This window comes from Hippocampus bargibanti, linkage group LG01, assembly GCF_051943395.1.
Source record: "Hippocampus bargibanti isolate YZ-2025 linkage group LG01, ASM5194339v1, whole genome shotgun sequence".
NCBI lineage: Eukaryota > Metazoa > Chordata > Actinopteri > Syngnathiformes > Syngnathidae > Hippocampus > Hippocampus bargibanti.
The window spans coordinates 11779171-11792694 of NC_142734.1; the positions used below are offsets into that span (position 1 = coordinate 11779171).

General features: G+C 47.2%; 1 protein-coding gene across 1 annotated transcript in view; it reads right to left on the bottom strand.

Annotated features, from left to right (window-relative positions):
• atp6ap1lb (ATPase H+ transporting accessory protein 1 like b) overlaps positions 1-13524 on the bottom strand; it is a 34119-nt gene that overhangs the window by 9173 nt on the left and 11422 nt on the right. Inside the window, exons 2-3 of the mRNA XM_088996236.1 lie at positions 3152-3189; positions 2542-2624 (exon numbers count right to left, since the gene is read on the bottom strand). Of these exons, the coding sequence (XP_088852362.1) occupies positions 2542-2624; positions 3152-3189 (121 nt within the window). The remainder of the gene's footprint in view (positions 1-2541; positions 2625-3151; positions 3190-13524) is intronic.

Below are 13524 nucleotides of genomic sequence, written 5' to 3' on the forward strand. Positions count from 1 at the left end.
CCTGGGACTTCAAGACGGAGCCGCGAGAGTGGCTGCCTTTCCAGCAGCTCCTATGTTTTGCTCTTCTACTTTCATTTCTTTCATAACTTTGCTGCTGTGAAATGTAAATTTCTCCACTGTGAGACTAATAAAGGCAAATCCAATCCAATCCAATCCAATTCTTTGATTTTGCTAATACTGTACAAACTTATTTTGCTTGGATTATGTCATGCTTGAAAATCAAGCCATTACTGCATCTTCAAGGACTTGGAAGTTCTGTTTGTTATGGAATGTAGAGAAAGAGATGCCCATTTTACGGTAAGATCAGAGCATTGTCATCAAATGGTAAGTATAGTGTTTGCTTCTTTCAATGTTGCTGTGCCGATGACCATTTTGTGTTTGGGAGTCTTTTACTGAGCGAGTTGCTTGTTCTGTAGCCACAAAGGGACATAAGTCTTCTTGTGCCGGTCCCAAGCCCGGATAAATACAGAGGGTTGTGTCAGGAAGGGCATCCGACGTAAAAGCTTGGCCAAAAAAAAAACCATGCGGATCAAACCTCTAAAGATGGAGGACACTGATTTGCTGTGGCGACCCCTTGAAGGGAAAAGCCGAAAGGAAAAGAAGAAGAGGAGTTGAAAGATGAATCTGGCTGGATTGTGTTAAAAAAATTACAAAAGTGTGCTAAAAATAGTTTTTGCTCCAAGTATTACTCAAAAGATGGCTGGCCAAGTTTACTTCACTCTAGACTTTAACATGGCTGCAGTGGTGGGCTGTCAGGGCCAGCAAGGCGTTCTCTGCTGGCCTAACATAATCAGACATCATTATTATAATTATAATAAAAGTCAATTTCATTAAAAAAAGTATTTTTTCTAAATATACGTCTGTATAAGCTCTCAGTCGTACAGGAGTGGTCCATCGATGAGAAGGTTTCTTCAGCCGTCATCTGTACAAAAGTGAAGGTTTCGGACGTTTCGCCTCCTATCCAAGAGGCTTCGTCAGCGAACTAAAGTCTGACTGGTCGTATCGGCCCCATTTATATATCCCTAATATAAAAAATACTTTTTTCTTGATGTTATATTATATACATTTGGTTATGCTCCTTACAGTGTTGTAGTTTTAGGTCAGAGTTTTTAATCCAATCAGAATTCAGCTAGTTTGTGTCGCCAGGCTATATGAAATCTGACCGACGCCTTCAGAATCAACAGTGAGGGCGTCTGTGCGCTGTACATGAACGGGCACATGTAGTTGATATACAGTTGTGACAGCCAATCAGATCACGAGTTGGCACAGTAAGGCCAGCTCGAGGGCCTCGCGTTGAACATGACGCACGCGTCCTGTGATTGGATACTCACTTTACCTCAGCAGCGCTATGCAAATCAACCAAGCTGACAACAGATCAGACCCGGAAACTTTAGCAGAAAAACCAAGTATATCTACTCGCTTTTTTAACCCACAATGGCTGAAGGAGAGGACAACTCGCTGTCGCATGTAGGTAAACCGATTCTCAAGAACAAATGAAGATGTGTTTACTTTTATTTTCAACAAATAGTTCGTTTTTTAAACGTCTTGTTGTTTTTCTTATATTAAACTGACATTTTGTAATTTAGCATAAAATCTTGTTAAAGATTGCATATTCTTGGTGGACTTCATAAAACTTTGTGGACAAATGATTTTAAATTTCCTTTTATTGTTAAGTGTTTGCAGTATCACGTATAGTGACAAGTTCTAATTGCTGATGCAGATTTATTGATGTGTAATTGCTCCGGAAAATAGCATGTGTTGTAGACGATTAAGGTGATGCCACGCCCAGTACTGCGTGCGTGTGCTTTTGTAAATGATATGTCCAGCCGTTGTGTCATAAATTATGGTATTACGAGGGATATTTGTTCAAGTCGGACTAAGTAGGACTTCACTGAAGGCCTAGGTGTGAAATGCACGGACCACCACTGCATGGCTGTAGTCCTAACAGGACAGTGAGAATAAATGAATCAGAGTTGGATTTGTATCAGTCTAGAGCAGATGTACACCGTGAGAACAACATGATGCAGGGCAGCCTCTATAGAGCTCCTGCATCTTTTGTAATCTCTTTACTTTGAGGCTACTTCGCATTGGAAGGCTTTTGTGCTAATCCAGCAATGTTTCGTAACACGTTTTCTCAGACATTTCCATTTTCATTTACGAATTACTGGGTGACTATGGGTTGCAAGGTTTCATGTTGACTTTCATGCATAGAATAGCAACCTTTGTGAATTCACCCTTTAAAAAGCAGAGACTACATCAAATCCTTTAATCTATATGAAGCAGATTTAAGCACGTCTGACTGCATATGTAGCATATGGCCACACAGATGTGTCATTTAGAATGGTGCCGTTTGTATGCGCGTGTGTGTGACAGGAAATTATGTCCCCCCGGTGAATGTGACACCAAGGAATATTCTCCCATCCAAGGTCACGCACGGTGGCGGACTGCTTTGTTTAGTTTTCATGCTCATATAAGATGTGGATGCACGAATGTGAAATGCGGACAAAGACACAATGGCAGGGATTCAGTGTGCGTGCATACCTGCAGGATTATCCTGAGTGGGTTTTCATCTTCAGGCGTCAAAATAACCTCTTCACTTTCTAAGCCATACTTGCCGTCATGACCTGAAAACACAAGGTTTGGCAGAGAAAGGTTACATCAGAATCCGCATTAAGCCGATCTCAATGCTGCTGTACAGATTGCAATGCAATCATAAAAGTTTAGCCCCTTTTGCACAAATAAACACGCATGCCACTGACACACACGTGCACAAAGATATCCATGCTACACCTCCGTGCTCAAGCGTCTCTATTTCCAGCTGTTTTGCGTCATCCCTGTGACTCACCAGCATTTTATTTTATTTTTTGGTCTTCTCTTGGCACATGATTCAGTATTTACAAACATCCACATTTCATTGCATCACAAGATTGCCCAACTTGGAGCAGTTTTAATCTGTTTTTTTTTTTTTTGTCAAAGCATTTAAATGTAAACATCTACCAGATTCAAGTGGAATAAAATAACACAGTTCTCACTTATGTTTGCATTACAGTGACATGAAGATGTGTATCAGGGAAAAAAAAAAACATTTGTCAGCATAGGGTGGCTTCATCAAATCAGGCCATCCATCAGGCCATTCTTGTCACTGACTTACTTGATGTGACTCTTGTGGCTTGTTTGGGGTTCTCTCTGCTGCGGGGCACAAAAAAAACAAGACAACATGAGATTCTGAGGAGACTGTAGGAAATGAGACAAAGAGAAGTAATTGAAAATAATGCAATCAGGCATGTGCACAGATACCCTCCTGGTGGTACTCTTGTCTTGAGAGACAAAAACCGCACTCTGCCTGAGCCCATTTTTTTCCTGAATTCACAAAATGCAAACAATAAACTATATCTCCGTCATCATGTGTATGTGGAAATGTTGCAGCTTTGAATTTAAGTGGATTTACGAGGGACGCTTTCAACATTTTGCTTGTAGCAGATGTGCACATTTCACCATGACGTCCCTGAACCACTGGTGAAAAGTATGCGAGAGTGGCTGCCTTTGCAGCAGTTCCTGTATTTTGTTTTTCAACTTCTTCCTTTCATTTCCTCTGACTTTCATCACTTTGCTGCTGTGAAATGGAAATTTCTCCACTGGAAGACGAATAAAGGCTAATCCAATTAATTTTCCTCAGAAGCACTTGGATATTAGACGGGCATTTAGTCGAGTTATCCACAGCACACACTAGCACATGCAAATGGCATATGGGTGTGGAAACTTATACTAAAGCTTCCCTTCACCTACTTGTTAATTGTCTTCATTTTGTTAACAGAAATTCATTCTGGCATACATTGACGACAGTTTTTGCTAATTGTGTGAATAATTTTCACAAAAGTTGCCTCGTTTTTGTTTTCGGCCAAGATAACCTGCCCACTTAATACACAAGTGCGTGAAGGCACACAATGTGGAAGAACTGTGGCGGGATCAGTGGTTTGATCAAACTCAGTGACATTTGAAGCGCCTCTAATGTTTTCTGCACATTGAAACTCCAATTATGACTCCACAATCGGACCCTTTCTTTCGATTCGTCAATGTTGAAGTTGGTCTAGACTCCCACGAAGGCAATCCTCCATCACCTCAGTCAAGCTTATCCTGTTCCTTTTAACCGTCCAGTGAAAGACGTCACACGGAGGAAATTGGCTTACTGGGCGGCACTGAAAGGGCCTGATCTACTTGTCAGGATGCTTTGCTTTGACTCTGTGCTCTTTGCTGGTTCGTCGGTGATCAGAGCTTGTTATAATTAACGTCTTAAAGATTTTTGACAGCTTCAGTCTGCCCTCTGTGACCCACTTATTTTCCAATTGAAACGTTTATTCATGTCACCTCATGATACAGTAGCATACAAGAAACTTATCGAGTTGAAGCAAGTTATTCAATGGTCACCTGGTGTTGGCATGTTTGTTTGTGCAAAAAAAATAATTAAATTATATATGACTATTTGATACCCAAAAGACTTGCCAACTTTTTCATTTTTTCCTATTTTCTGACATGTTGTGGTAAACCACTTTGTTTGTGTGTTTCTTACATTGTCAATTTGACATAACGTCCAGTTTATTACAATCACAAATATTTTATTTGACTCATTCTTTTACAGCCATAATAATTTTAAATAATCTAAAATAATAACTTGACTCTTAAAAATAATGAGTGAGTTGCAAAACTACTTTTATCACAAATGGTGACTTAAAGGACAACCGACACAATTTTTTGTTTCCTAACTGATATCAGAAAAACGTTTTATAGCATCTAAAATACCCAAAACACATATGCTGATATTTTTAGTCAAATGCAAAACACCAATAAAAATGACTTAAAGTGTGCTAAAACTGCAACAAATTGATTAAATTTAAAACAGGTTCTTATCTTACAACAACAAAGTGAGCTGCGAATTGTGGATTTTCAGAAAGTCCCGCCCCCAGCGTCACGCCAAGACGTCTTGTCTTGCTCGAGAATCAAAACAATGTCTTCAGATTCGGAGACGATGCTTTCTTGTTACTCATCCAGTTATGAATATGATTCAAATAGTTCTGAAAAGGAAAGCAGAAATGTTTGCAATCGATTAAAGGAGTCCTCCCATATCAATTTGAGCCGTCAATGACAGCAATGTAGCACCAGAAAATGCAGAAGAAGGCGCCTAAGCTCTGTTGGAAATGGCCTGATTTGTCTGCTGGGAATTTGTGTCAGCGAATATCAAATGCGTAGTTGTCTTGGTGCAACATACAACGACTCACCGTCGTGTTAATGTGTTTTCCTTCTAATTTCGCCATCAACACGGATCAACATGAAGTTTTCAGACCAAACAAAGTACCACAAAATGCATTGTGTGTCGCTTTCTCGGTCAGGGTCATTCCAAACATGACGCCACATGGGGATCGTCATCAACTTGAAAACAAAACTTTCTGAATATTCAGTGTGTGTCTTAAAACGTGAAATATGGCTATATGCGGTGGAATCTTAGTAAAATACGCTCAATAGAAGTTATTTGAAGTGATTTTACAAATTATGGACACAACATTTCCGAAGGTGTCGGTTGTCTTTTAATATCAGACCTGCTTAGTGCGCTTCCTAGAAAAGTAGGCAAATGCGCCATTCAAACCATTTTGTTAATGGTGCAATTACTTTCCACTTTTAAGCATTGCTGTGAGCCAGTCAAGCTGAAAATTTTAAGCAGTTGGGTTGGGTTTTAGCCACATTTGTGGACAAGAAAATCTCTTAACGTCAATGAGATGTTCAGCCCCTTTCTGAGGTGGTTGTTGCCCAATGTTTTTTTTCTGCCTCTTGTATCCGAGTGCTGTGCACAGTGCCTCGAAAGCAGTTGACATGATTTCCGATCACATATTACACACTAAATAAATTTCACTATACTATTTCATACACACTGATGTTCAAATGGCAGATTTTGGGATGTAAAAAAAATTACAAATAGAGCAACTCAAATCAGCACGCTCCGACAATAATTTAAAGTGTATTTATGTACTTTGCTGTAATTAAGTTCTAATGATTTCCCCTAACATTGTATTGGTGCTGTTTTTTGCTTTCTATCATAACATTGAAGTTTTTTTTTGTCACGTGCATTTGGGAGATTTCAGACATGTATTTTCAAAAATGTTCAAACCAAGGCGGAATCATGGCTGCCCTTCTGAGTGAACTGCACATAGTACTGCAGATTGGCAAATATATTTATAAAACAGTCTCAGCAGTCTGGGGCAGGTATCCACCCATCTGGTGCAGTTTCCACTTGAGCAATGTGATACAGATGGGTGCCAGGTGGATTAGGATTAGTGGCCAGGTCGACAGGAGTCTGACCGCGGAGGGACAAAGGCCACAAGCAAAACGAAGAGATTAACCAAGATTAATGAAGTCAGGTTCTGCATGATGTTGGACACCACAAGTGCTAACTGACCAGTTTGAGCACAAATTCAACTGGTCAACAAACAAAACCTAGACAATACATATCCAGATATGGCCGTGTTATTTCTTTCCTGAGCAAGCCCCTCACCTACACTCACTGGTTGAATCATAGTAAAATAATCAGACAAACTTGCTTACATGCTAACCGAAGCTGACTTGCATTTCAGTCGCTGAGTTGTTTCAAAATGAGAATTTACCAAGGCTCCAACTATCTATTTGTCTTCGTTGAACCGTTTTGCCAATCAATTACTGTACTTCTTTTAAGAAGCAACTCTAATTTGTGGACTTCATTTGTAAACCCCAGGCACACAGTTGGAATGTTTCTGCTTTAATACTGTTACAGCCAGATGCCCCATGCGCATAATGTTGTGTAAACGTCCAAGCATTGTCAATATAAAATTAGCATAGCTATTAGAATGGCTTCTCCATCATTTCTCATCATCCCTTCATGAGAAATAAATGATACTTGTCAGACACGTATCTTATTCGCCACCACAAACGTCAACAAAGTAACTCTGCAATCTGTATAGTTTCACTCACAGCTAAACGAAGATTGTTGCTAACTAGTTACCCTGATGAAAGAGGCACCAAGCTTCCCTCAATTCCCGAGTACCCACGGTATGTGACATTCAACCCACTGAATGTCATTTTGCTCAGTATTGCCCTTCAAGATGATTTCATCAGGCAAAAAAACAAAAAAAAGTTATGTGAAGTTACTTATTTTGAACTTTCGCAACTATCAAAATGTAGGCCCAACATTTTGACTGGGAAAAGCAAGGCAAGGTAATTTTGCTGATGTAGCACTATTTATATACATGAACACAGGGCAACTCAAAGCCACAACATCGAAAAGCATTGACAAACACAAAGTTAATGACATTTCGAAGCAAAGCAGAGAAAACAAAAGTAGGCTTAAAGTTCAAATATGGACACCACCTTTAAAAGTAAAGCAAATAAATAAAAACAGCTATGTAAAACACATTGTTTCAAGGACCTTCATCAAAGGTATGGTGAAAGAAAGCGAAATTCTTAACCTGCATTTAAAAGAATTTGCACTTAGCGGTTGACTTAACTTCTATTGTCATTTGTATCAAGTTGTATTGTGTGCAGCGCAACAACTAAATGCAGCTTTACTGTGTTTCCTTTAAACCAGACATGGGCAAACTACGGCCCGCGGGCCACATACGACCCGTTAGGTTTTTTAATCCGGCCCGCCAAACCTGCCCAAATTATAGTAAAAACAGCGTCTGAAACTCATGACAAAAAGTTAGCGGACAACAGGGCAGATAACTGAAAAGTTGCCTGCCCCATCTTTCACAACCTGAAACACAATGAGACAACTAATCACATTAAAAAACATTGTCAACATTGTACCTACTACAAATGCTACCTTGCTTAATTTACGGTAAATGCGCATGGCTAGATTTTGCTGCAGTAGTCGAGTGTCATTGTGGTGCACAATGCAACGTTTGCATTGCTTCCTACGAGCCACTAAGCCCCTTTCATGAGTCTCACGTACACTTTACAGTCACGGTTTAATGTAAATTTACGTTTTGTAGCGTCACATATGTTGTTAGCTTCTATTGAATCTTTCTTCTGGGCTGAGGTTCTGTGCATCTATTTTGGAAATGATATGCAATTGCACGACTTTATAACGCTTGCGAAAGTCCGGAAGAAAGCAGCATGCTTCTGATTGGCTGCCGTGCCGAGTATGCAAATTTCACTGCAGGTTGCCTATGTCTGTGTGCTCAGCGACGGTACACGTGTATTGTTTGCGCGTGAAGGCGAGGGCGTCAGTGAGGAGTTTGTTGAGCGCGCGGTCAGGACAAACCATCTATGATTTGGCGGAATTTAACACAAGTAGGTATTATTGAGCTTCAATATTTCGTTGTGAAATAATATGTTTTGAATGTTGAAAGTGATTCCATTTTTCAATAAATGTTGATTTCTTTAACTTTGCCCCTACAATGAAAACCTATTAAAAACAGACGCAATCTTGATGAATCACAGTGCATGTTATTTTAATGTATTTCCATTTCCTCCTCCAAGTATCTGCGAAATAGTATGTAAACGCCATATTCCTTGAGACAAATTTATTAACTGATCAGGGATATTTTTCACATTTGAAAGACAGTTAATAAATTGGGTTCTTACTGTGCTATGAGGTTTGTACACACTACATTTAAAGGACAACCGGCACCATTTTTTTGTGTTTCCCACAGACATTATAAAAACGTTTTATAGCATCTATAATACCCAAAACAGGCAGGCTGATATTTTTAGTTAAATGAAAAACACCAATAAAAATGACTTCAAAATGAATCCGGAAATGGCCAGTTTCAGAAGGTCCCACCCCTTTGTTCGTGACGTCACGCCTGTCACATCTCGCTGCCATCCGGGGCGCGCCCCGCCCCTCCTGTCACCTCCTCCGACATTCTTGGGAGACGGCCCCTCCAATCATCATTCACCTGGGTTCCCACAGCTGATTGTCATTCACTGATTGTGCCTTCTGCCTATATCTGTCTGCCGCTCACTACCGTCTTCTGTCGGAGTATTCTTGGTCATTGCCATTTCCACGTCCGTGTTGCCAGGTCTGCTATCATTCAGTTATCTTCCTTCACTCATCCCTGTTTGTTATTATTTGATGCTGTTTCCAGTAAAGACTCTTTATCCACCCAAGCCTGTCACGCCGTGTATTTCGGGTCCTTCCCTAACACCCAAAAGTCCGTCGCTCGAGGTCTGCCTCCTAGCACTCGAGCGTTCGTCACACAATACTCCGACCACCCATGGACCCCGCCGGCGTTGACAGGTATTTTACCGCCCTTGTACAAGAGGCGGAGCGTTCGAGCCAGCTGGCCCAGGCGATTGAGGAAATGCGCCACGCCACTACCTCGCTGGCTCAACGCCTCAAGGAGATGGAAAAGAGCATCGCCACCCTCTCTGTTCCTCCCCCCCCGCCCGTGGGCAGGCGCACGCCCCCGCTACCCCAACCCTCACGCTACGCAGGCGAAACCGAGCGCTGCGCTCAATTCCTAATGCAGTGTGCGCTCGTGTTTGAACAACATCCTGACGCCTACGTTAGCGATAAGGCTAAGGTAGCCTTCATCACCAGCCTGCTCGCGGGTGAAGCCGAATCATGGGTGCTGGCGGTACGAGAGTCCCGACCGGAGCTGTGCGCCTCGTATCCGGACTTCGTAGCCGAGATTCGCCGGGTGTTTCACCATCCAGTGACGGAGGTCGAGGCGGAAGGGAGAATCCTCGACTGCGTCCAAGGGGCCCGTTCGGCCGCAGAATACTCCGTCGCTTTCCGGATCCAGGCCGCTGGCAGCGGCTACGGCGACCGAGCGTTGAGGGGGGTGTTTCGTCGCGGCTTGAATTCCGACCTAAAGGATGAGTTGGCTACCCGCGACGCTGGCACCACCTTCGACGACCTCGTCGGGATTGTCATCGGCTTGGATCAGCGTCTTCGAGAGCGGCGAAAGGAGCTGAGCGACCGACGGCCCGAGGTACCCCGAAGCCGACCCCGGTCGACCACACCCGGCAGCGACCGCGCGCAGCCCCAGGAGGGACTCTGTGAACCGATGGTGATAGGGGGGGGAGACGACCGCTCCAACCCGAGGGCTCGTCGCACCCGAGGCCCCCAGCCTAGGACCCACGGCCAATGTAAGTCCCCGCCGAAACGGAATCCGTTGGGGGCTAAGTCCACGACACGAGTCACACGGTTGGAGCTGGAGAGTGAACTATTTGGCCCCTCCAGCTCCCAAAGAGTGCGGGCACTAGTGGACTCGGGGGCCGACGGGTGCATTATCGACCCCCACCTGGCCGACCTGCTGGGCTGCCGACTTTTAGATCTCCTTCCCCCTAAGGAGATCGTCGACCTGGATGGCCGATTATTAGCCCGGGTCACCCACCTCACAGCCCCACTTAAGCTCCGAGTGGCAGGCAACCATGTGGAGCACCGCCAATTTCTTGTTATGCCCTCCCGGAACGCGCCATTGGTCTTGGGTCTCCCCTGGCTCAAGGCCCATGACCCATCCATTTCTTGGGAGGGCCCCACCATTCAGGGCTGGAGCCCCTACTGCTACGCTAACTGCCTGCGGTCGGCCACGGCAGGGCGTAACCCCTCCCGCGGTGGCCCGCCCGAGGCCATCTGCCTCAAAGGCGTGCCACATTGCTACCACGACCTGCGGGAGGTGTTCAGCAAAGACAACGCCCAATCCCTGCCGCCCCACCGACCGTATGACTGTGCTATAGACTTGCAGCCAGGGGCTCCATTACCGGACTCCAGACTTTACCATATTTCTCAACCGGAACGGGAAGCCCTGAGCACTTACATAGACTCCTCTCTAGCGGCAGGACTCATTCGGCCGTCGCGTTCCCCGCTGGGCGCAGGGTTTTTCTTTATCGACAAGAAGGACGGATCCCTGCGCCCATGCGTTGACTACCGGGGCCTGAACGACATCACCATCCGCAACAAATACCCTCTCCCCCTCATGGATTCGGCCTTTGCGCCCCTTCAGTCCGCCACCATTTTTTCTAAATTAGATCTTCGCAGCGCCTACCATTTGGTCCGAATCCGTGAGGGGGATGAATGGAAAACAGCCTTCAAGACGCCTTTAGGGCACTTTGAATACCTGGTGATGCCGTTCGGGCTCACGAACGCGCCTGCCGTATTCCAGAATTTAATTAATGATGTGCTCAGGGACTTCCTCAATGTTTTTGTTTTTGTGTACCTCGATGACATTCTTATTTTTTCTCGCTCTGCAGAAGAACACCGGCAACACGTCCGACGGGTCCTGGCGCGGCTCCTGCAAAACCGGCTCTATGTGAAGGCAGAGAAGTGTGACTTCCATGTCCGCTCTCTGTCGTTCCTGGGGTTTGTGGTGGAGCAGGGGCAGCTCAGGGCCGACCCCGCCAAAACCAAGGCGGTGGTGGAATGGCCGATCCCAAAGACGCGCAAGCAGCTTCAGCGGTTTTTGGGGTTTGCCAACTTCTACCGCCGCTTCATTCGCGGGTATAGTCAGAAGGCACTCCCCCTCACTAACCTCACGTCCACCAAGCTCCCTTTCAGGTGGACTCCCGATGCTGAGGGGGCTTTCAACCGCCTCCGTCGTGCCTTCACCAACCCCCCCGTTCTGCGTCATCCCGACCCGGATCTTCCGTTCACGGTCGAGGTTGACGCATCCGAGTCCGGAGTAGGGGCCGTCCTTTCCCAGCGCTCTCCCACCGACCAGAAGCTACGCCCCTGCGCCTTCTTCTCCCGCCGGCTCAGCCCCGCCGAAGCCAATTACGACGTCGGCAATCGGGAACTGCTGGCGGTCGTCCTGGCCCTGCAGGAATGGAGACACTGGCTTGAGGGAGCTAAACACCCCTTCACCGTCTACACGGATCACAAGAACCTGGCGGCCATCCGGTCGGCCAAGAGACTTAACTCACGGCAGGCCCGATGGTCACTCTTCCTCACCCGTTTTGACTTTTCTCTCACCTACTGCCCAGGGTCACAGAACACCAAGCCCGACGCCCTATCCCGTATCCATGAGCCGGCAGAAAGGGAGGAGACTACCACCAACATCCTGCCGGCCCAGCGCATCCTGGGCGCCCTGAGGTGGGAGGTTGAGAGAAAAGTCCAACAAGTCCAGGGAACCACCACCATCCCCAGGGGCTGTCCTAAGGATCGCCTGTTCGTCCCCCCCCCCCTACGCACCGAGGTGCTCATCTGGGGGCACACATCTAAGATAGCTTGCCACCCGGGGGTCAACAGGACGATCCAACTCATCGCCCAACGGTTCTGGTGGCCGGGGTTTAGGAGGGACATCACCCTCTTCGTGAAGGCCTGCCCGACCTGCGCCCGTGGAAAGGCCTCCCACCAGCCCCCGGCCGGACTCCTCCAGCCCCTACCGGTTCCGTCCAGACCCTGGTCCCACATCTCCGTCGACTTCGTTACAGGCCTCCCCCCCTCCCGTGGCAAGACGGTCGTCCTCACCGTAGTGGACCGATTCTCCAAGTCGGCCCACTTCGTTCCGTTAACCAGGTTGCCGTCTGCCACCGAGACGGCTCAACTCCTGGTTAACCACGTCGTCCGTCTCCACGGGATTCCGACTAACATCGTGTCGGATCGGGGACCGCAGTTCGTGTCCAAGGTATGGAAGCGTTTCTGTCGGTCCCTAGGGGCATCGGCGAGCCTGTCGTCTGGGTACCACCCCCAGACCAACGGACAGACGGAGAGAAAGAACCAGGACCTGGAGGCGGCCCTCCGGTGCGTGTGCCTCCACAACCCGGCGTCGTGGGCCCTGCACCTACCCTGGGTGGAGTACGCCCACAACTCCCTGGTCTCCGCAGCCACAGGTCGGTCCCCATTCATGTCCGCCTGTGGCTATCAGCCGCCCTTATTTCCCACACAGGAAGGCCAGGTGGAGGTCCCGTCTATCGACCATCACCTCAGACGGGCCCACAGAGTCTGGAAGGAGACCAGGGACGCCCTGTCACGCACCGCATCCCGAAACCGGCGGGTGGCAGACCGCCATCGACGGCAAGCACCCAGCTACCAGGTCGGGCAGGAGGTCTGGCTATCTACGAAGGACCTTCGGCTGGCAGGGTCCTCGGCCAAGCTGGGCCCACGCTTCACGGGTCCCTTCCCCATCGAGGCCATCCTCAGCCCGGTCTCGGTGAGGCTCCGGCTACCACCCACCATGCGGATCCACCCCGTGTTTCATGTTTCCCTCCTCAAGCCAGTGGAGACCAGCCCCTTAGCCCCCACGCCCGCCCCCCCACCTCCCCCCCGGATATTGGACGACGGACCAGTCTACACCGTGCGGGAGATACTGGACTCCAGGCGCAGGGGCAGAGGAGTGCAGTACCTGGTCGACTGGGAGGGCTATGGACCTGAGGAACGTCAATGGGTCCCACGGGCCTGGATCCTCGACCCATCCCTCACCCGGGCCTTCCATGCGGCTCACCCATCCAAACCTGGGGGGCCGCCGAGAGGCGTCCCTTGAGGGGGGGGCACTGTCACATCTCGCTGCCATCCGGGGCGCGCCCCGCCCCTCCTGTCACCTCCTCCGACATTCTTGG